The sequence below is a fragment of the Notolepis coatsorum genome (genome assembly GCF_963971535.1).
Source record: "Notolepis coatsorum genome assembly, chromosome: 3".
In the NCBI taxonomy this organism is placed as follows: domain Eukaryota; kingdom Metazoa; phylum Chordata; class Actinopteri; order Aulopiformes; family Paralepididae; genus Notolepis; species Notolepis coatsorum.
Window position 1 is genome coordinate 10,763,648 of NC_140167.1, and position 24,431 is coordinate 10,788,078.

General features: G+C 43.8%; 2 protein-coding genes across 2 annotated transcripts in view; one reads left to right on the forward strand and one right to left on the reverse strand.

Annotated features, from left to right (window-relative positions):
* Positions 1-17,054, forward strand: part of afdnb (afadin, adherens junction formation factor b) — a 34,694-nt gene extending 17,640 nt beyond the window's left edge. Inside the window, exons 10-23 of the mRNA XM_084310601.1 lie at positions 192-463; positions 1,178-1,321; positions 2,316-2,514; positions 3,358-3,449; positions 5,300-5,386; positions 5,550-5,615; positions 6,752-6,825; positions 6,953-7,071; positions 9,179-9,379; positions 10,036-10,109; positions 10,820-10,960; positions 11,318-11,565; positions 12,085-12,871; positions 15,254-17,054. Of these exons, the coding sequence (XP_084166727.1) occupies positions 192-463; positions 1,178-1,321; positions 2,316-2,514; positions 3,358-3,449; positions 5,300-5,386; positions 5,550-5,615; positions 6,752-6,825; positions 6,953-7,071; positions 9,179-9,379; positions 10,036-10,109; positions 10,820-10,960; positions 11,318-11,565; positions 12,085-12,871; positions 15,254-15,595 (2,846 nt within the window). The 3' untranslated portion in view covers positions 15,596-17,054. The remainder of the gene's footprint in view (positions 1-191; positions 464-1,177; positions 1,322-2,315; positions 2,515-3,357; positions 3,450-5,299; positions 5,387-5,549; positions 5,616-6,751; positions 6,826-6,952; positions 7,072-9,178; positions 9,380-10,035; positions 10,110-10,819; positions 10,961-11,317; positions 11,566-12,084; positions 12,872-15,253) is intronic.
* Positions 17,055-17,714: 660 nt separating this feature from the next.
* Positions 17,715-21,449, reverse strand: dusp23b (dual specificity phosphatase 23b; the record flags this gene model as incomplete). Its single annotated transcript, XM_084310602.1, has 3 exons — positions 21,096-21,449; positions 18,656-18,942; positions 17,715-17,900 (listed from the first exon to the last, which is right to left on the reverse strand). Exons 1-3 carry the CDS (start codon positions 21,226-21,228, stop codon positions 17,715-17,717), a joined length of 606 nt encoding a protein of 201 aa, XP_084166728.1. The 5' UTR covers positions 21,229-21,449.
* Positions 21,450-24,431: the final 2,982 nt, after the last annotated feature.

Consider the following 24,431-nt stretch of genomic DNA (forward strand, 5'->3'; position numbering starts at 1 on the left):
CATATTACCTGCATTGCTTTTACCCTTTTTCTTATTCTCTGGATTGTTTTTTATTCTGTCTATTTTATGCTCATGTTACGTCTATTTTACTGCTATGAAGCACTTTGGGCTGCAATTCTTGTATGAAAGGTGCTATACAAATAAAGTGTATTATTATTATCATTATCACCACGCTGTCGTCCCCCCAACAGAGAGGGTGCTGAACACCCTGATGAACACCATGTCTCTGCTGCGTCGCTGTCGCGTCAACCCGGCCCTCACCATCCAGCTCTTCTCCCAGCTCTTCCACTTCATCAGCGCCTGGCTCTTCAACCAGCTGATGGGCACGGAGGCCGGCGCCCTGGGCCTGCGCTGCCACTACTGGGGAGCGGCTCTCCGCCAGAGGCTCAGCACCATCGAGGCCTGGGCGGAGAGACAAGGGCTGGAGCTCGCTGCCGACTGCCACCTGGGGCACATCGTCCAGGTGGGTTTTTCCGTAGGAGAAGGTCTTCCCCCATCTTAACTCAATGGAGGCCGTTTAAACCCGAGATAAGTCGGGTTAACTCGCCAGCGGTTGGGCGCCAGACCCGAGATTTCTCGGGTTTTGGTCGTATATACCTTTATTCGATATTTGTATTCATTATTCATCCAGGGACCTTGGTGTTACCATATAGGGGAATGAGTCTGAGATTGCCAAAGTGCAATACCGGCCGCATCCAGCTATAGACGGCGGTTTGAAAGCTTCTACAGTATAAACACTTCTGGAGAGACAGTGGCTCAGGAGGTAGAGCGGTCGTCTGGTAGTCGGGAAGGTTCCCTAGTTCGATTCCCGCTCCTCCCGGGCAGCGTGTCGGAGTGTCCTTGAGAGCAAGACACTTACTTAACCCCTAATTGCTCCCAATGAGCAGGATGGCACCTTGCATGGCACCTTGCATGGTCGCCTCCAACGTCGGTGTGTGAATGAATGTGTGAGTGAATGTGAGGAACAAAATTGTAAAGCACTTTGGATAAAAGCGCTATATATAAATGCACCATTTACCATTTACAATGGCTGCTTGTGTTTGTGTTTACAGTAAATGACATACTTGAGAGGTTTCAGGATTCACATGTGCACAGAATAGATGTATCCATGATGGCCTCCGATACAGTGTTCCAATTAGTGGAAAAGGTATTAAAATCGAGTCCTGGCTGTTTCTAGGCAACGATGCTCTTGACCATGAACAAGTACGCCATGCAAGATGCAAAGGACATCCAGAACGCCTGCTTCAAAATGAACTCGCTGCAGCTGCAGACACTGCTGACGACCTACCTCTATGCCACCAATGAGCCACGCATACCCCCTGTAAGTACACATCAAGTACCCTTAAGCCACGCATACCCCCTGTAAGTATACATCAAGTACCCTTAAGCCACGTGTATCCCCTGTAAGTACACAACAATTACCCTTAAGCCACGCATACCCCCTGTAAGTATACATCAAGTACCCTTAAGCCACGTATATCCCCTGTAAGTACACAACAATTACCCTTAAGCCACGCTAGGGCTGACCCCTATTAGTCGATTAATCGGTCGAAAGGAGCTGTAGTCGACTTAGTCGAATATATAAAAATAAAATAAAAAAATTATAATTCTTTTTTTTCTTTATCATTCTTTCCAAAAGAAAAGAGGCCTAGAAGCGTGGCTAACGCTAATGGCACGCATACCAGAGGTTAACTGCCTAAGAAAACAGGCACAGAGGCACTGAAAGAGGATTTCACCCGTCTAATGAACACACTAGACTAGACAAATATCAAGATGTATCCATCAGTGGGCCAATTGCATGCTTTTGCAGAGGACAAGAAGCCTTCAGTCGACTCCTTCAGACATTGAGCACCCCCACAGCCCAAATGGAATGATAAACAAAATAATTGATTTATTTTTTTATATTATACGTTTTTTTTGTTTTTGTCGACCAATAGTCGACTTACGGCAAATTTTGGCCAATCATAGTCGACCATGCAAATCCTTAGTCGGGGACAGCCCTAAGCCACGTGTATCCCTGTAAGTACACATCAATTACCCTTAACCGAGCCCTTGAGTCACACATAACCCTGTCAGTACACATCAAGTACCCTTACTCAAGCCCTACCGTCACTCTTTATTTTCTGGGCTGAAGCGGCCCTAACAGGAAGCTACGATACCTATTTTGATAACGACACTCACGGCCTTCACTCAGCGGGGGCCCCGGGAGCGGAACGCAGGAACGAGGGACATCGATCCAGATATTTGAGTGATCTTGTTTTTCGCTATCGTCCGTCCTCCGTCTGTGTTACATCGGAGTGTTATCTACCCTCCAGGGCTTGATTGACATTGTAGTGGCGGCCGCGGAGATGGCTGCAGATAGCCTGGTGCGGAGCGAAGGACGCGGTGTCCAACTGGAGCAGAGCCTTGACCTCCGCCTGCCGTTCCTGCTGCCCGAGGGAGGATACTCCTGTGACACGGCGAGAGGGGTTCCTCCGGGGGTGAGGGAGTTCATGGAGCCAATCTGCTGCAAAGGTACTAAATATATATATATATATTACATGGGTCAGGAAGTAACGGATGACGGTTATCGATTTATATAATTTGTTAATCGTGGTTGTAGATGATAATAATGATACAGAAATATTGAATCAAATTTGATTGGAATTCATGTTAATTAATTCCAATTCAATTTGATTCAATGTGAAAAATACAATTCAATATCAATCCAAATAATTCAATAAGGATAAAAAAAAGAAAAAAGTATTTTATTCTATCTATTTTGGAGCGAAAACAAATCCAAAGGTAATTGAAAGCAATCAGATTAGGTTACCGAGTTGATCTATTGGATTACTTTAGCAATTACTATTTCCAGCAGGTAACGAGTAATCTATAGGAACTATATATTGAATTATATTCTGTAATCTTCCCATACCGGTATTTTGCTGCTGTCAGATGAAACCCTCACTACACCAGAAAATCTAGTTTCTCTAGAATTAAGAAAAACACCCTCGTGTTCAGATCAACACTCGTTCTATTTCCTAAATAATGACCTTAGGTGCTGAATGGGCTTCATAGGTCCTTGTGTAATGAAACATACCCTGCCCATCATGCCAACTTCAGTTTAAAAAAGTTTCTTGGTTTTGGTTCCAACAACAGCAATATGCTTTTTAATATTCATGTGGAGTAACTTAATAGTTTGGAAATCCTATTTAAATACACCATGGATACAATGTTTGGAACACTGAATACAACACATATATATATATATATATGTGTATATATAAAGGAACAGCCCATGTTGATATGTATGCATGTGCATGTTGTGTGATATACATACATAGTATGACTTGTAATGTAGAGTTTCTGCTCTTCCAGGCCTGTGTACTTTGATAAACCAGCCCAACTTCAAAGGCAGCTGGACTGTGTTCTTCAGTGAAACAACGCCCCCTACAGGAAGTACAGACGTGGTAAACAAGCTGGTGTATCGTGTTGTACTGCAACGGTTCTCAACCCAGGGGTCAGGACCCCCAAGGGGGTCACAAGCTGATTTTGGGGGGAGGTCGTGAAAAGATATACTAATACATAATCATGTTTATAATCTTCGGTACAGATACCTTTCTTTCTTGTGATTATTATTATTATTTTTTTTTTTATTATTTTTTTATTATTTTAAGTTTAAAGTCCTCCTCCAATTATGAATCTAAGTGAAGTATCCAGTATCTGTCTATAGACCTCTCACTATACACCTCTCTATAGACTTCTCTCTATAGACATCTCACTAGACCTCTCTCTATAGACCTCTCACTATACACCTCTCTATAGACTTCTCTCTATAGACCTCTCTCTATAGACCTCTCTCACTATAGATCTCTCTCTAGACATTTCTCTATAGACCTCACACTGACTATAGACCTCTCTCTATAGATCTCTCACTATAGATCTCTCTATATAGACCTCTCACTATAGACCTCACTATAGATCTCTCACTATACACCTCTCTATAGACTTCTCTCTATAGACCTCTCTCACTATAGATCTCACTATAGACCTCTCTCTATAGACCTCTCACTATAAACCTCTCTATAGACACCTCACTATAGACCTCTCACTATAGATCTCTCTCTACAGACCTCTCTCACTATAGACCTCTCACTATAGATCTCTCTATAGACCTCACTATATATCTTTCTATAGACCTCTCTCTATAGATCTCTCTATAGACCTCACTATAGATCTCTCTATAGACCTCTCACTATAGACCTCTCACTATAGATCTCTCTATAGACCTCACTATAGATCTCTCTCTACAGACCTCTCTCACTATAGACCTCTCACTATAGATCTCTCTATAGACCTCACTATATATCTTTCTATAGACCTCTCTCTATAGACCTCTCTATAGATCTCTCTATAGACCTCACTATAGATCTCTCTATAGACCTCTCACTATAGACCTCTCACTATACTGTAGATCTATCTATAGACCTCTCACTATAGATCTCTCTATAGACCTCTCTCTATAGACCTCACTATAGATCTCTCTATAGACCTCTCACTATAGACCTCACTATAGATCTCTCTATAGACCTCTCACTATAGATCTATCTATAGACCTCTCACTATAGACCTCTCACTATAGATCTCTCTATAGACCTCTCTCTATAGACCTCACTATAGATCTCTCTATAGACCTCTCTCTATAGACCTCTCACTATAGATCTATCTATAGACCTCTCTCACGGGTGACAGCCTTAGCTGCAGCTCTAGGAGAATGAATGGACTATTAATAGACGCTCCTTCGTCTGTGGTTCATGCAGCTGTGGTCTCATGAACAAAGCCTTCTAATAAACACGTCTCCCTCTCTGATAAAGCGGGGGATTTCGAATTTTAAGCTGCAGTTTTTATTTTTTTTAATGAAAGAAATCACTAGCCAAAACTAGCTTAGCATCGCAGATCAGGTCAATCACAAACGACAAGGGACTATTACTGTACTAGAATTTGAGTTTACCCCACAATTGACCATATTCACACGACGGCCATTTTGCTTGTATGTTGTGCTCAGGTTGGGATTTCTTTCTGTGACATGATGACATGGCATGACATGAGAGGAAAATGGCCACCGTTTGAACAAGGTCAATTGTAAGTGACTCCGGAGAAGGGCGTCTGCTAAATGCCGCCAAAAAAAACCCACAAAGGTCACACAATTTGACTTACGTTTTCCGATTACAATTTTAAGCGCATCGTTTCAGTAAAGGATTTCCATTTTAGAAGTAACATTCTCAACCCCCGACATGAAGACGTGTTCCGTCTCTCCCAGGTGGCGTGCGGGGAGCCAGAGACGCTGATGATAACGCTGAGGAAACCCTTGAACAGTGGGATGGGAGTGAGCATCGTGGCTGCCAAGGTAAAACAGCTTACACCTTCAACTTTAGACAAGACGTCGTCAACCCATATTCTTCACACTCTTGATGCCTTGACTTACCCCGACGTCTTTCACACGACCCCCCGGAGCCACTATTTGCCCCAACAGCTAAAATCATCTCTTTCTCCCCCGTCTCGTGCCACAGGCTGCAGGGGAAGGCGAGCTGGGGATTTATGTCAAATCTATTGTCGCGGGAGGGCCGGCAGAACTGGTGAGATGGAAGACAGCTGCCCTGGAGATGTTTGGGATTAATACAAAAATTGATAAATCTCTCTGAAACCACTTTATAACAGGAGACCGACTGAAACAGATGTGTCCCGTGTGTCCTTGTTGATGTATTCTTACTAGTACTGTATATTTTTTTTTATCCACTTTTTCTCCCATTTTTCTATATTTCCTCCCATCCCAATTTCGTATCATCCAATTCAACCCTCCCCTGTCACGAACGCTGTTTCTTGCCTCCCACAAGCCGGCTGCAATGTGGACTAAGTCATACATAGCACAAGTCCCCTCCGGTACTTGAGGTAACAGCAGTCGCATCTTTTCACCTGCGCAGCTCGATCTCTCAGTGGCGAGGAGTAACGCGTGGGAGGCTCACGCTGCCCCCGACACTTCCTGATTCTACTGCGCAGGCGCACCAACCGACTTGTAGGAGTCGCTTGTTCACAACGTTCGATCCCCACCCTTCAGTTTTCCCTCCCCGTAATACGGCCAATGTGTATTACTGCGGACGACCAGCTAAACTGAAAACAATGTGGAGAGCTGGATTCGAACACGCGAATCCTAGCGTCTCCACACTGGTGGCGAGTGCCTTGCCCACTACACCACCTAGCCGCCCTCTTACTAGTACTGTATATACAGTATATATACATTTATATATTTCTATCCATATCCGTCTGAATATACCTTCATATATACCTACTTATATATAGACCTGCATATAACTCTGTATGATAGCATGTACAATAATGCTGTATATATATATATTGATTCTATATTATCTATCCACATCTGTACATAATCCTTTTACATATCTGTAGATATGTCTGTACTATATCTATATCTGTACATATCCCTTACCTACTCTTACTAGTTATGCTGCTGGCCAGTATGACTTACTACCATACTGTATCAGTATGTACATATGAATAATACAACTCTGTACATATATCTGATATAGTACTCGTGTATATATTTTATACCCAGTTTAATCACCTGTACATTGTATATTACTATTGCACTTTACCGTTACATTTGCACTCTGGTTGGATGCCAAACCCCTTTTTCGTTGTACTGTACTTGTGCTACAGTATAATGACAATACATTTGAATCTAATCTAATTTCAGGATGGCAGGTTGACTGCTGGGGACCAGCTGCTGAGCGTGGATGGGAAGAGCCTCGTGGGTCTCACTCAAGAGAGGTAGAAAGAACGTTCACGGATTTCTTTTTAAAAAAAAATCATCGATCATGTAATTGAAAGCATGAATTTACTTTAATTAAGAGATGGCTGAACAACGATCCATCTCATTGATCTCCTCTTCATTTAGCGCCGCGGGTATCATGATGCAAACCGGACCCGTTGTGACTCTGCAGGTGGTGAAGCTCGGAGCGTGCTACCGCGGCCTGGAGGCGCTGCTGAGCCACGCGCCTTCAGACACCAATACAGGTAGAAAGCAGAGAAGGAATCAAAACCGTAACAATACAGAGTATGAAAGTTGACATTTTGGAATCTTACAGTTTGAGGAGTTTCTCTTCCCTTTTGTGACCGTGAATTCTGGACTTCATTCTTAACTCATTCAGCGCCGGAGCTTAATCCGCGAGATGGCGCTAGAAAACGCCACCGCTTTAATCAATGGGGCGACTGCGAGATTAGCGAGTGCTTAAAATATATCTTAAATTATAGCTATGGGTCTAATACACTCGTCGATTGTATTATGCCTCCAGTCAACATGTACAAAACGGATTGTTTTTTCATCTGTACATTTCCGTTTTATACCGTTTTGAATAAGAGTATAGTTTGTGATTTCTAGTAATCCCAGGAAGACACGATAATAGCCCTTTAGTGGAATACACAAAACACGTTGAAATTTTTCGCCTGATTATCGAATCTTCCTGAAATCAACGCTAGATCATCATTATTATCCTTCCTCATGCAAGAATGAAAGGAGCCCTGGCCCTACCTCGCCTGAGTATTTAAACCCCGCCCGCACGGCTCGTCCCAGAAAAGAAACTACACCATTCCCAGTGGAGTGCAATACCAGCTGGAAGGCGTAGGCAGCAGTATTTGCCCTTTTGCGAGCTCAGACCCATTCCCAACGATAACATCAGGCTGGATGGATGAAAATGAATGGATATCGCTAATAAAAGAAATATCGATTAAAACCCGACTATACTCGTGATTGGCGCTCAAGCGATGGCGAGTTAACCCGACTATCATCGTGACTGGCGCTGAATGAGTTAATAATTGTTTCTTCATGCTTTATTACTTCCGGCCAAGTGGGTTAAAGGAACAGGCCAACATTTTGGGAAATTAGCTTACCGTCTTCCCCAGAGAGAGACAAGAAGATAGATACCAGTTTCCTCTCTCTGTGTTCATTAGAAAGCTATCTGGCTGCATGTTAGCCTAGCTTAGCACAATGAATGGAAGCGGACATGACCGGTTAGCCTTCGTGAGAGGTGTTAGTTGGACAATGCCTAGGCTAACCGTTCATGTCTGCTTCCATTCATTGTGCTAAGCTAGGCTAACGTGCAGCCAGATAGCTTTCTACTGAACGCAAGGCGTTCTGTTTGGGTGTCCGTTTGTGAACAACATCTGTCAAAATGTTATGGCAAGATTGCTGTGCACATCCATGAACCCTAGAGGAAGAAACCTTTTGATTTTGGTGACCGCATGAGTTTTCCCTCTATCGGGCCAAACTCAGTTTTTAAATGTAAGCGTATCACCTGACCCATTAGCCATACAGTTGCAAAAATGATACCCAGAGACGCAACACATTATCCACAAGGACCTATGGACTCAGTCAGTCATAGGTCAGGTTCATAATTATTTCAACAAAATTTTCATCATTTTGGCTCTGTACAACACCATAATGGATTTTAAATGAAACAAGATGTGCTTTTAGTGCGTTCTTTCTTTTAAAGAATGTACCAAACAGTTGATTTGGCCACGCCTAATGTTTTTGCTATCTCTCTGATGTTTTTTTGTTTTGTTTTTCAGCCTAATGATGGCTTGCTTCACTGATCGTGACAGCTCTTTGGACCTCATACCGAGAGTTGACAGCAGCAGATTCCAAATGCAAATACCACACTTGAAATGAACTCTAGACCTTTTATCTGCTCCTCGTAAAATAAAATAATGAGGGAATAACACACCTGGCAATGGAATAGCTGAGCAGCTTTTTGGTCCCTTGAAAAGGGGGGTTTTGGGCACACGCAGAAACTGCTGTAATTCCTACACTGTTCACCTGATTTGAAAATACCCTCAAATTACAGCTGCAAGTCTGCACTGAAAGTACATCTTGATCAGATCATGTCAAGTCCGGTGTGGTGGTGTACAGAGCCAGAATTGTGAAAATTGTGTCCATGTCCAAATATGTATGGTCTCTGACCGTAGTAAGTGAATTTACAGGCTGGGTTTGTTTCTACCAGTAAAATGTTTGAGTGACTTAAGACGGCGTTTAGCCTTGGCAGAGGTCTGCACTCTTATTGAGTGCATTCTTCTCGTTCCTCAGTATGTAATTATGTGTTGTTGTTGTTGTTGTTGTCGTTTCAAGGTGACAATGGTCCTGGCAGCAACAGCGGGCCTGGTGTCGCCAAGCCAAACGGCAAGGCCCTGGTTCTGCACCAGGGCTCGGATCACGGTCCTGCAGAACAATGGGAGAAGCAGCATGGTGCCGGCGGCCGGAGGAGGAAGGAACAGATGATGACGATGATGCGAAACAGACAGCTCTATCGTTCCAACCCAAACATGACGGGTGGGTGTAGCTCCGTTCTGCCGCTGGAACACTTCTCGCCCCCCCCCGGGCTAATAAATGTCTTAATGTGAAATATGCTCAGCGCTCGAGGGTTAAAAGGTGCTGTAAGTGGCGTTTTCTTTTTGTTCAAATATGTGTTAAATAGCTCTACATTCCAACAGCCATCACTGATACAGAGTGTCTGGTCAGTAACATGGGTCTCCCAGTCCCTCCGCTCTGCAGAAAATGGAAAATACATCTTCTGGTATCCTGTTCCCACTTCATCCAATCAGGAGAGAGAACCCTAGATCATTTTTTGTTATTTCAAGAGATCTTGCCAACCCACATTTGCTCACTGCATTGGTAGATCATTTTTTACTTGTTTCAAGGACACAATGGGCTTAAAACTAGTTTTTATTTCGTACTTTTGTAGTGATCTCTCTCCCGATTTGGATAAAGTGGGAACGGGATACCAGGAAATGTATTTTCTGTTTACTGCAGAGCGGGCGACCCCGACCCATGTTACTGTCCAGACACTCTATATCAGTGATGGCTGTCGGAGTGTAGAGCTATTGTTTTAATATGTAGACCACTTATTTTAACAAACAAAAAAATACCACTTACAGCACCTTTAGGCCATATGAGAACAATTCAAACCCCCGCCCTCACTTCTACAGAGCCAGTCTATGAAGTCGGAGAAGAACTTGTGGACCCGCTCCCTGCTGTGTCCACCATCAACCTTTGCACTGACGTGAGTTATTTTTCTTGTATACTTTACCTTAATGGAAAATGTGTACCGTAACTTAATAGGATACACCACAACACCCACTTATTAAAGAGCTGCACTGGCTTCCCATTGCCGTACAAATCCGCGTCAAGGTCCTTGACCTGGCATAACGTGCAGCGAGGGCTCCCTCCTACCTCCGGTCAATGGTCTCTAACTACATACCCTACATACCCTCAGTCGTACCTGACTGATAGGAGTTTCTCTGTTCATCTGGGTGAATTCTCCTCAAATGTGGCCCCTCTTACCTGTGGTGTTCCCCAAGGCTCCATCCTGGGCCCCTTGTTATTTTCTTTATATATGCTGCCTTTAGGTTCTATTTTACGTAAACATAATGTTTCTTTTCATTGCTATGCGGATGTCCAAATCTACCTTCCTCTGAAAGTAGAGTGCAAGGATTGTCTTGAGCCTCTGCTAGCTGCTCTTGCTGACATTAAGATTTGGATGGACCTAAATTTCCTCAATCTTAATGACGGTAAGTCAGAGGTAATTGTGTTTTGGGCATCTGGACCGTTTAAAAAAAACTCTGCTGGTGTTTTAGGGCCCCTCGATGCCAAAAAACACAATTTTATCAAAAGCCTTGGTGTCACTTCTGATAGTCACTTTGGATAAAAACGCCAGCTAAACCAAATGTAAATGTAAACAAGAGCAGTCACTGTGTTTCTCTTCCTATCCAGACCTATCCAAGGGAGTACCTGACGCTACCGGCCCCTCGATCCCAGGACAAGAAGAATTCATCAGAATACGACCAGCGACAAATGTTCAAAGTGTCTCTGAGTCATTTAGATGGACAGAGCACAAACAAGAGGACCTTCATGGTAGGACACAGGAACATCATGACTATGAACACTAAAATATATTGTTTGACGTGTATCTCAATTATGTACCTTACCTCTGTGATGTATGTATTTGTCTCTTTTCCATTTTATAAAAAAAATTGTTGTCCCCTTTCCCCATTACCCTTCGAGAGGAGGTCCCTTTTGTCCTCTCGCCAGGCCATCATTGTAAATAACAACGTGTTCTTAATTGACCTGCCTGGTTAAATAAAGGTTCAATAAAAATAGATAATAATAAATAAATTATATATATTCAAAAGTACATTGTGGCCCTTTATCTAACACAAGTTGAATTAAATTGTACAAAAGAAAACCTCTCCCATATTCCTCCCCCTACAGCGACATGCCCTTTCACAGGAGAACCTGTGCGTGGACAGTCGAGGCCCTCTGCTGGACAAACCGGGTAATGCGTGGGAGCAGGAAGAGCAGCAGAGAGCAAAGCAGCGGGCGAGCAACTACTCCTCTTTCCCCATGCGCCCCTGCGCCTCCACCAACGACATCCTCTCCGACTCCTCTCCCCCCATGCGCCCCTGCGCCTCCACCAACGACATCCTCTCCGACTCCTCTTGTCAAAATACTTCCCAAAGGTCAGTGAATACCACGATCACAACACCAGAGGGAGCTCCACAAATCATGTTAAACCCAGATTCGGCTCAAACAAGGGACTAAACACGTTTCGCAATTACGCCACATCAATGTGGAACTCCCTACCCAAAGCTGTAAAGGAATGTGAATCCCTACCCACTTTCAAAAACACTCTCAAAGAACACCTACGGGAGACTGCAATTCGAAACTGGCCCCCACAAATGTCCTAACCCAGTTGTACAGTAAATGACCAAGTATGGCTTTGTCAGTATTCCAATGTACAGTGTCCCCCACCGTATGTCGTGTATGTCATATATGTTATGATGAATTGAAAATGGGGGACCCTGATGTAAACAAGACGAAAGTCTTTCTCTGGTCTGCATCCCCTTAACAATTGTATGTATTGAGCTGTACTGTATTGTACCCATTCTGCAATCTGTTAATAAAGTTTTCAATCAATCAATCAACTCTCCCTCCATGTGCCCCTGCGCCTCCACCAACGACATCCTCTCCGACTGCAGCTCCCCGGCGAAGCGGCAGCAGCAGGACGGACGCAAAGGCGGCGGTGGACCGGGTTTTTGGAGAGCCCCCGTCTCGCTGAACCCGCCCACGGCGACGCCTTCGGTGCAGCCGATACGCATAGACATGATCCCGGTGACCCGGGCGGGTGGCGTCCAGTCGAACCCACAGCTCACCACGTTCAGGCAGAACTCCGCTCTGCTGGCGGTGAAGCTGAGCCAGCACCCGAGAGGTGGCAGACAAACGCCGCAGGAAGTCCAAAACCCTGCCTCCCAGTTGCAGGCGCGTCATATCTACGCGTGTCCCGCGTCCGCGGCCAAGAGGCCTCCCTCCCTGCCGCCGCAAGCACCCATCACCTGTAAAGACCAGGAGACCACCAAGCCTCAGGTGACCATCACCCCAACGAAGCACGTCTCCTTCCAGGAGCTGCCCTCCGAGGAGCAGCAGCAGCAGCAGCAGCAGGCGGTGCCCGACAGGCAAAAAGACCCGCAGTACTTCGCCATGACAGACAGCGACGGCCTGTCCCCGGACCCCTGGCGGAGGGAGGCCAGGGAGAAGCGGGAGGAGCAGCGGCGGCTCCAGGTCGTGGACCTACTGGAGCGGGAGGTGGAGGAGCTGCGGGCGAAGGCCGCCGGGGGGCGCACGGCGGAGGAGGACGTCAGGCTGCGCAAGCTGAGCCTGGAGTGGCAGTTCCAGAAGAGGCTGCAGGAGTACCAGCAGAGCGGCGACGGAGAGGACGAGGACATGGACATGATGATGACCATACAGCAGTTGGACACGAGAGCACAGGTGAACCCTCCGCGATTACATCCAGTGTGAATTTACCCCAATTATACTTGTTTTTCCCTTACAGATTTACTTGTGTTGGCTCACCATAAATCAGATGTCCCACATTGACACACTAGTATATTAACAGAGGTGGCATGTATGCAGTCTTTTGTGCTACTAAACGTTTGTGTGTTTTACCCGCCCCAGCCGCGTGAAGATTTTCCCTAATGGGGTTGTACTTCCGCGTTCGGTTTGCGCAATCTGATTGGCCACTGACGTTTCGGGTCATGTGACATGTGCGCCAATCGTGTGACGCCTAGTTCTGCGCCTATTTCCGGCTCTATGCCGCGTTCACGTTACGTGGGAAGAAGCGGAAGAACCAGAGGACATCTCGTTGCTACAACTAGGAAGCCTTCACGCGTTGACTCGATGAAACGCCCACATCCATACTTCCGCAATTCGTGACGCGAAGTGGGAGATATCGGGGTCTATAAAAAAATCCCATATGTCCTAGTAGGAATTACCACTAGGAGGCTGACGTGAATGTTTTTTCCCAGTCGGAAGCTGGTTCTTCCGCTTCTTCCCACGTAACGTGAACGCGGCATAAAAGCCTGCAAACTACCTAACGCCTAGTTTATCACTGGTTAAGCTTAGGCGACTCTTTCGAAGTTGGTTAAGGTTAGAGTTTGGAATCAGGGCTGGTGTTCTATCGCCCTGCTCTTAACCAACTTCGAGTGCCTAAGCTTAACCGGTGTTAGAACTAGGCGTCACACGATTGGCGCACATGTCACATGACCAGAAACGTCAGTGGCCAATCAGATCGCGCAAGCCGGGCGATATAACGATAAATATCGCGATATATTTTAATAATCGATATCGAATATCGAAATAAATAAAAAAATCGATTTTTTTTTGTGACCTGCAACAGGGTAGTTTTAAACCCAGAGACAGTGGACAGACTTGTCTTTCTTGCCTGCAACTTAAAGTAATGGCTTTGCTTGTCCAAATGACAATACTGACCAAATTGAGATTTATTTTTCTCTTGTCCATTTATTTTGTTTGCTTTCTAATTTAAAATACAGTTTGAAACCGTCTGTACACAGTAGGCTATGTGTGCTAGCAGAACTAGACTCCAGTCACGAGTCACAGTGCACATGTGCTGTGGTTTGTCCACCAAAAAAGCGCCAAAAGATCGAAAATAAACTAGCAGAGCCAGAACTGTTCAACTCCCCTGGAGCCACAGCCAGCAGAGAAGCCGGGTTACTTTCGCTTTTAAACCAGCTGCAGCCTGAGAACTGGAGTGTGAGGGGATGTAACACTAAAGATGGCGGCAATGACAAAGAATTGCTGCAAAATAAACATACATCTGTTGTTTAAAAAAATATATATATATATTTCGATAATTATCGATATCGAGAAATATGATAACATTATCATATCGTTATCGCGATATGATTTCTTTCCATATCGCCCAGCCCTACGCGGAAGTACAACCCCATTAGGGAAAATATCCACGCGCGCCAGCCTGCCCCCCCCGACCACAACAATAATAATAGAATAATTCTAATAATAGAATAATAGAGGTAACCCCCTTACATTTATACCATGATGTTGAATTGGGAATCCTGGTGATCCAGCTGCCTTCTCTTTTAGTGCTCCATACTCTTCAATACACTTTAAAGTTTGATATTCTTCCAACTTTGGACTTTTGTCTTTTATTAATAATAATAACCATTGTATGTCATTCTGTAAATTGCTTTTAGTCTGCTCTTCCTTGTTTCCCGTTTTTGTGTTATTCCATCTCTTTTAGTTGTATATACTAGACATCACTGTAAATGAGGGAAACCTCAGTGTCCCTCGAGTTTAAATTAAGGTTGAATGAAAAAATAAATGGAATACTACTGTACAGTGTGACATAAACATGACATCTTTAACATATATTGGGGAGTCGTGTGGACAATACATACTGTACAATGCAGTATACAGGGTTCGCACACGGTCCTTGAAGTGCTTAAAGTGCTTGATCTTTGACAAAAGAAAGTCAAGGCCTGGAATTCCTTGAAAACAGCCCGTTTTTTAACAAGGTGCCTAAAAAGTCCTTGAAATTCAAATCAACCATTCGCATTGAAAGTTTTGTTCATCCATGATCAAAAGTGTAACTAATTGTCGGAAATTGGTTTTAAGCCATAAATATTGGATCCGATTTTCTTTTCTATAAAAAAAATGCATTTAAAAGTGAATTGTATCCTTTTGAATGCCCTTTTAAAATGAAAAATAGTGCTTAGGAAAGTACTTGAAAGTCCTTTAATTTCATTTTGCAATGTCTGTGGGAACCCTGAGTGAGTATACAGTATATTGAAACAGTTATCTGCCCCTCTGTTGAATGACTGGTTTTGTTTCCAGCGACAGGACCAGGGACGCTCCAGGACACAGAACAGTGAGGTGAAGCGGCCAGACGAGCCGGGGGCGACAACTCGTCTCCAAGAGGACGTTAAGATAAAGACAACCTCAGGTATCATGGCCCACTCGCATAGGGCCGTCCCCACTCCCCTCTCAGTTGATTGGTCGACCCATCTCAAACTAAGTAGAAGTAGAAGCTCTTTTCTTGTCCGAGGAAAGAAACAGTTGCGATTGGAGGATCAAGAAAAGAAGGCTGAGCTCGAGATGGGTCAATTGGTCGATTTGGTCTTAGTCCACCAAGACTTCAAGTCGATTACCCCGATTTTTATGCTTTTTCCCCCTTAAGAATTATAAGCACATCTCTGGTAGGCACTGAATGTCCTTCTCCATGATTGCATGTGGGAAAACACACATTTACAGATTTGACCGTTTAATCAACTAATGCATTAGACCGTTAAGTCAACAAAAAATTCCTTTAGTTGAGGACAGCAAATGTACAATGCATTAGCTAATATTAAAAAGGAACACGCCAATATTATGGGAAATGCGATTACCGTTTTCTCTGGAATCAGACAACAAGATGGATACCAATTTCCTCTCTGTGCGTTCAGTAGAAAGCTATCCGGCTACAAGCTAAGCACATTTCCCATGTTGGCGTGTTCCTTTAAAAAGTACTAGTAATTTTTATTTAGAAATTCCTTCAGAAAGAATAAGTAGCAGTCTTATCTATTATTATTTTATTTTTACTGATCATTTTTCCAATTGTGTTTTTGACAGATCAAAAGTCAAGTGCCTTTGAGGAAGATGTTCATGAATTGGCATCAAAAGAGTGAGTTTAAACTATTTGGCTGTTTAAAGGAACATTAACAACAACAACATTATTATGTGAAATGTGCTTACTGTCCAGAGTCAGACAAGAAGATGGATACCTATTTCCTCTGTGTGTTCAGTAGAAAGATATCTGGCTGCAGGATAGCCTAGCTTAGCACAAAATGAATGGAAGTGGATACTGACCTCTAGCCTGGTGGTCCGTATTCGCTAGGGATGGGTACCGAATTCGGTACTTTTGAGGCACCGAACCAAAACACGTCGGTACTACCGAGTATCGAATGAAGTGAGAAACCGGGAAAAAAATAAATCTTTTTTTTTTTAACTTTTTTTTTTTCATGTCAACGTTCACACGCACAATATATGCTTACCTAGGATTTGACTTGATTCAACAACAAAGCAGTCGGAGCAATGACAAGCCGAAAACTGTCGAAATTGTAGTTATTTGAAGTTTGGATTTTTTTTTTTACGACTGAGGTAGGTAAATTACATTTCTTGAGACTAAAGTACCGAAAAAAGGTACCGTTGGGTACCGGTATCGATTCACAGGTACCGGTACCGGTATCGGTTCAAATGTGAAAGGTACCCATCCCTAGTATTCGCTGCCATTCATTTGTGCTAAGCTAGGCTAGCTTGCAACCGGATAGTTTTCTACTGAACGTACAGAGAGGAAATTGGCATCCATCGTCTTGTCTGGCTCTGGAGGAGTCACATTCTGCACACTGTTGGCATGTTCCTTTAAACTCATGATGATCACTTAAAAAACACAGAAGCCAAACTAACTGATTCCAGTTTTAAGACACACCTTAATAGATTATTGAGTGTATTCAATTTTAAAAGTGTATAAAAGAAATCCCAGAGTAAAACAAATAAAGCTCTCGACAAATAAATCTAACACCCTACAAATCCTATTTTGTTTCAGAATCATAGACTCGCATATTTGTCAACAGAAACTCTAACAATGAAATTCCAAGTATTTATGGAAATGTTACTATTATGTTTGATTTTTTTTTTTTATTATCTATTTACAGAAACCAGGAGAAATTCAAGAGAGGACACGCTCCTGAAAACCTCACATTTAAGGAGCGCCAGCGCCTCTTTTCTCCCGTGTCAACTGCATCAATAAAAGTGAATGCCTTGTAAACAACAGCCTCAAAGGATACAGGGAGCGATATATCATTTAACAGGCTATATACAGTGTATGGTAGCAAATGACATGGTAGCTAAATGACATGGCATCATAGAAAAGGTAGTATTGCAGGAATATTGTCTGGGTAGTTGTGCGTTTACTGGTTACAGTACTGTGATTATAGGTACTTCTATTGTTGTTTTGTTGTCTTGCCTTTTGGCGACAAGAAAATAATAAAATATATAACGCTTGTTTCATCGAGGCACATTCAAATATTTTTTCTTATTGCACAACTTTAACACTCAATGTTGCTCCACATCGAGGGAACTGTAAGACATACGGTATAGTCACTTCCTCCTCCTTAAAGGTACACTATGCAAGGGGGGGGGGGGATTTGTATACATTTGCAAAGCATAGAATATGTTTGTAAACAGAATTGTGGGTCCCAAAACTACATAGTGTACCCTTAAAGAATGCCACGGCCGATATGTTCCCGCTGAAAACGAGTTATTTGGTGCGTTGATAAAACTGTACCACTGCTTTCTCTTGCTCGTGAGTTTCAATTGAGCCGGTGCGTAGTCTCCGGATCTCGTTGATGGCATCTATCCCGGACATCTCCTTGCTCTTCACCAGGTAGCAGGCGAGCATGGTCCCTGTTCTCCCGTGGCCATGCATGCAATGAGTTGCTACACCCTGAAGAGGAAAGAAATCGTTGGTTTCGGTTGTTCTAACAGACACATTTGTAGGTAACACTTAAGGTTAGGGTTAAAGGGGCACTTCATTCATACATTGTTATTCAAAAAATAAAACAATGTAGAATATGGCCACCAGTGATGACATTGAATCTTGTGTTTTGTTAATTACAGCTCAATGAAACGATAAGGTAGCGGATAACCATATGGTATTGCTATCTTTAAAAAAAAAAAAAAATTACATAATTTCATGATGCTGTAATCAACACAACACAATTATTCTATGTCTATATCACTGCTGGCCATATTGAAACTAATTTACTCTCAATAACAAATAAATACAAACCAATAAAACTGTTTTAGAGTTTTGGGATGTGTGTGAAATTATGTGAAAAATAAATCAGCATTGATATTTGGTTAAGTGCCCCTTTAAGGGATAGGATAGGGATAGGTTCTTAAACAACTTTGTAGGATAAATGACAAGTTACTGCTTTGCAATAAGTGATGACACCATGTTGACACACTATTGATAAGATTTAGAGTTTTGATTGATTGAAAATTGTATTAACAGATTGCAGAATGGGTACAACAGTACAGCTCAATACACACAATTGTTAAGGGGATGCAGACCAGAGAAAGACTTTCGTCTTGTTTACATCAGGGTCCCCCATTTTCAATTCATCATAACATATATGACATACATGACATACAGAGTTTGCAGGGGACTATCAAACTAAAGTGTTAAAGGGCCCTTACCTCGCCCTTAGCATTGGCTTCCTCCACAATGGATAAGAATTTGTCAATTTGCTGTGGAGATGGGGCAGTGAAGTCTGGAATCTTGATATGGTGCAGTTGTACGTCTGGGCAGGTGTCATAGTCTTTGGGTTTCCTCTCGCACAGACACACCAGGTGTTGGATGCCATTGTCCAGTAGGTACCTGTAGTGAGCAGGAGAGCACGGAAGTGCCAACCCAGCCACCTTGCCTGGTTCAACCCAGGAAAAGTTGGACGGTTCAGAAGAGGCCATGATGTACTTTTGTCGAGCTGAGAAGGAAAAATAGGTTTGCGTCATGCAAAGCACTAAAGTAAATAGATAAATAAATAATATATTACACCTTGAAAAGCCCAGAGCTAACGTCACTAGTCCAGAAGCTAGCTTACTAACGTCACTAGTCCAGAAGCTAGCTTTACTAACGTCACTAGTCCAGAAGCTAGCTTACTAACGTCACTAGTCCAGAAGCTAGCTTTACTAACGTCACTAGTCCAGAAGCTAGCTTACTAACGTCACTAGTCCAGAAGCTAGTTTTACTAACGTCACTAGTCCAGAAGCTAGCTTACTAACGTCACTAGTCCAGAAGCTAGTTTACTAACGTCACTAGTCCAGAAGCTAGCTTTACTAACGTCACTAGTCCAGAAGCTAGCTTACTAACGTCACTAGTCCAGAAGCTAGCTTTACTAACGTCACTAGTCCAGAAGCTAGTTTTACTAACGTCACTAGTCCAGTAGCTAGCTTTACTAACGTCACTAGTCCAGAAGCTAGCTTACTAACGTCACTAGTCCAGAAGCTAGCCTTACTAACATCACTAGTCCAGAAGCTAGCTTACTAACGTCACTAGTCCAGAAGCTAGCTTACTAACGTCACTAGTCCAGAAGCTAGCTTACTAACGTTACTAGTCCAGAAGCTAGCTTACTAACATCACTAGTCCAGAAGCTAGTTTACTAACGTCACTAGTCCAGAAGCTAGCTTACTAACGCCACTAGTCCAGAAGCTAGCTTACTAGTGTCACTAGTCCAGAAGCTAGCTTATACTAACGTCACTAGTCCAGAAGCTAGCTTATACTAACGTCACTAGTCCAGTAGCTAGCTTATACTAACGTCACTAGTCCAGAAGCTAGTTTATACTAACGTCACTAGTCCAGAAGCTATCTTATACTAACGTCACTAGTCCAGAAGCTAGCTTACTAACGTCACTTTGACGTCACCAAGTATGGTCTTGTCAATAATCCAATGTACAGTGTTGTTTGTACAGTTGTACAGTGTCCCCCACCCACCCCTCCTACCCAACCCCCCCCCCCCCCCACTCCTAACGAACCCCCCCCCCCCCCCCCCTAACCAACCCCCCCCCCCCCCCCACCCACCCAACCACCTCCAATGTACAGTCCCCCCCCACCCCCACCTACCCAATCCAATGTACAGTTTCCACGCCTAATGTATATACTCTTTTCTTTCTGGACTCTTTTTGTATCACAAACAGTACTGTAATTGCAAATCTGGTATGTCATAAATGTATAGATGGAGCAGTACTGTCTATCTGTATGTCATGTATGTCATATATGTTACGATGAATTGAAAATGGGGGACCCTGATGTAAACAAGACGAAAGTCTTTCTCTGGTCTGCATCCCCTTAACAATTGTATGTATTGAGCTGTACTGTACTGTACCCATTCTGCAATCTGTTAATAAAGTTTTCATTCATTCATTCATTCACTAGTCCAGAAGCTAGCTTACTAATGTCACTAGTCCAGAAGCTAGCTTACTAACGTCACTAGTCCAGAAGCTAGTTTACTAACGTCACTAGTCCAGAAGCTAGTTTACTAACGTCACTAGTCCAGAAGCTAGTTTACTAACATCACTAGTCCAGAAACTAGCTTACTAACGTCACTAGTCCAGAAGCTCGTTTACTAACGTCACTAGTAGTCCAGAAGCTAGTTTACTAACGTCACTAGTCCAGAAGCTAGTTTACTAACGTCACTAGTCTAGAAGCTAGTTTACTAACGTCACTAGTCCAGAAGCTAGCTTTACTAACGTCACTAGTCCAGAAGCTAGTTTACTAACGTCACTAGTCCAGAAGCTAGTTTACTATCGTCACTAGTCCAGAAGCTGATTGATTGAATTGATTGAACATTTTATTAACAGATTGCAGAATGGGTACAGTACAGCTCAAATACACACAATTGTTAAGGGGATGCAGACCACTGAAAGACTTTCGTCTTGTTTACATCAGGGTCCCCCATTTTCAATTCATCATAACATTTATGACATACAGGTAGACAGTACTACTATTACTAACGTCGACAGTATTACTAACGTCAGCTAAATGAGGTGTAATGTAGCCGAGTGGCTGGTAATATTAGCTAGAGTTATGTGTTGCCCGCATGCAATGCCAGTTTCAGGTAAAACCGTAAACTTAACTTACAGTTTTCCAAAAAAGGTGTATAAAGTGAATGAAGTGGTGCGTCAGCTGTCCCAGAGGAGAGAGAGAGAGGCGGGGCTCCTCTGCCGACCGATACCCTGACCGTGCTTAGAAGGAACACGCCTTTTGTTGACATGCATCATAACATCGAACATCGACGATCACGTAGGGTGTAAAATGCCATCTCTATTTGGGTTAATGTTGCGCGTGATGCCTCCAGTGAGGTTAGGGTTGGGGTTAGGCTACGGGTTAAGTTTATAAACTAATTTTAAGGTGACATAATCAACGACATGCCGATGCCTTCTAGCCACACCGTCCGGAAGCCGGTGACCTTGCTGTGGGCGGCGACTCTGCGCTCGTGCTGAACTAGTGTGTGACGTCACACGGGGCGTTCCGTGGCTCCTCGCGACTGCTTCTGGATCAGTTTGGGAATAGCGACCGGAACAGGAAGCTGAGACGCTATTTGTAAATAAACACGGCACCTTGTCGCAAGCATAGATATCTCGCAAGGACCAGGACACTGTTAACGTGTTAGCGAAAATGGTAAAAATGGAGAATCTAAAGCGTCCCTCCATAGCACTGGCCGGAACGCGCGAGGAGCAGGCGGACACGTGCAATTACCAGATGGTATGCACCAGGACGGGGTGCGACGACCAAGTCGTCCACGACTTCACGGACGAGATCCTACGCGACGTGATCGCCCGTGGCATCGCAGACACCGAAATACAGCTCGTGCTGCTCGGTGAGAAGAACCAGAACATGCCACTGAAGGACATGTTCCAGTATATCGACGCTAAGGAGTCTGCAAAGCGATACAAGGGCAGGATCAGGAATTCGGACCGACCGCGGGTGCGACAACGGGCCGTGCTAGAGAAACCGAAGGCCAAGGAGAAACCCAAGGCCAAGCTGCCCAAAGGGGCGTGCATCCAGTGCGGCGAGGTGGGCCACGGCGAACAACCCACGTGGAAAACCAGACGTGCCGAGTGCCGCGCACATGGTAAAACGTGTGGGAAGTGTGGCCGCCGGCATCACTTCGCGAGGGTCTGCCCTGATGGCCAATCTTCCTGGCAGAAGACGGAAGCGCCTCCCGCAGCGGCCGGAACAGGATTGATTGATTGATTGAAAACTTTATTAACAGATTGCAGAATGGGTACAATACAGCACGGCTCAATACACACAATTGTTAAGGGGATGCAGACCAGAGAAAGACTTTCGTCTTGTTTACATCAGGGTCCCCCATTTTCAATTCATCAGGACATATGACATACAGATATACAGTACTGCTACATCTATACATTTATGACAACAACCATTGTGATACAAAAAGAGTCCAGAAAAGAGTATATACATTCGGTTCAAATAACAAACTCAGCAAGACCGACGGCTTCTCAGTTACAGTGGGTGACAATATTGTCACAAGGAAAGAAGATATTACCTACCTGGGTTCCATCCTAGAGGCAAATCTTTCCTGTGACAAAATGGCATCCAATGTAATAAAAAAAGTCAACCAACGAACTCGTTTCTTGTACCGGATCTCCTCACTGGTAAACAAGAATACCCTGAAGACTCTAGCAGGAGCACTCATTCAAGGGTACTACGACTATGCTTGCACCTCATGGTACCAAAGCACCTCAAAGGCGCTAAAAACAAAATTACAAACATCTCAAAACAAACTGGTCAGACTACTGCTTGACCTTACTCCTAGAACCCACCTCACCCCTGCCCACTTTGACAACCTAGGATGGCTTAGAGTAGACGACAGAGTACAGCAACTTGCAATGGGCCTGGTCTACAAGATACACTACACGACCAAGGTACCCATGTACATGACTAAATACTTCCCAAAGGTCAGTGAATACCACGATCACAACACCAGAGGGAGCTCCACAAATCATGTTAAACCCAGATTCGGCTCAAACAAGGGACTAAACACGTTTCGCAATTATGCCACATCAATGTGGAACGCCCTACCCAAAGCTGTAAAGGAATGTGAATCACTACCCACTTTCAAAAACACTCTCAAAAAACACCTAAGGGAGACTGCAACTCGAAACTGGCCCCTGTAAATGTCCGAACACAACCCCCTCCAATGTACAGTAAATTACCAAGTATGGTCTTGTCAATAATCCAATGTACAGTGTTGTTTGTACAGTTGTACAGTGTCCCCCACCCACCCCTCCTACCCACCCCCCCCCCCACCCCACCCAACCACCTCCAATGTACAGTCCCCACCCACCCCTCCTACCCAACCCCCCCCCCCCCCACTCCTACCCAACCCCCCCCCCCCCCCCCCCCAACCACCTCCAATGTACAGTCCCACCCCCACCTACCCAATCCAATGTACAGTTTCTACGCCTAATGTATATACTCTTTTCTTTCTGGACTCTTTTTGTATCACAAATACAGTACTGTAATTGCAAATCTGGTATGTCATAAATGTATAGATGTAGCAGTACTGTCTATCTGTATGTCATGTATGTCATATATGTTACGATGAATTGGAAATGGGGGACCCTGGTGTAAACAAGACGAAAGTCTTTCTCTGGTCTGCATCCCCTTAACAATTGTATGTATTGAGCTGTACTGCACTGTACCCATTCTGCAATCTGTTAATAAAGTTTTCATTCATTCATTCATTCATTCATGTAAAACTGTACATTGGGGGAGGTTGGGTGGGGCGGGCACTGTACAACTGTACAAGCAAAACTGTACATTGGAATATTGACAACCATACTTGGATCATTTACTGTACATTGGAGGGGGTTGGGTTAGGACATTTAGGAAGCTGAGACGCTATTTGTAAATACACCTGCAGTCGTCCGAAACTTGTTTGTATATAGTTATCTTCCTTTATTATTAAACTGGATGGAACAAATGGAATATCGTTCTTATTTAACTATTACTAACGTCGACAGTATTACTAACGTCAGCTAAGTTAAATGAGGTGTAATGTAGCAGAGTGGCTGGTAATAATAACCTAGCTAGAGTTATGTGTTGCCCGCATGCAATGCCAGTTTCAGGTAAAACCGTAAACTTACAGTTTTCCAAAAAAGGTGTATAGAGTGAATGCAGTGGTCCGTCAGCTGCGGTCAACTGTCCCAGGAGAGAGAGAGGGGCGGGGCTCCTCTGCCGACCGATACCCTGACCACACGCCTTTTGTTGACATGCATCATCATAACATTGATTGATTGAAAAGTTTATTAACAGATTGCAGAATGGGTACAGTACAGCTCAATACACACAATTGTTAAGGGGATGGAGACCAGAGAAAGACTTTCGTCTTGTTTACATCAGGGTCCCCCATTTTCAATTCATCATAACATATATGACACACACGAC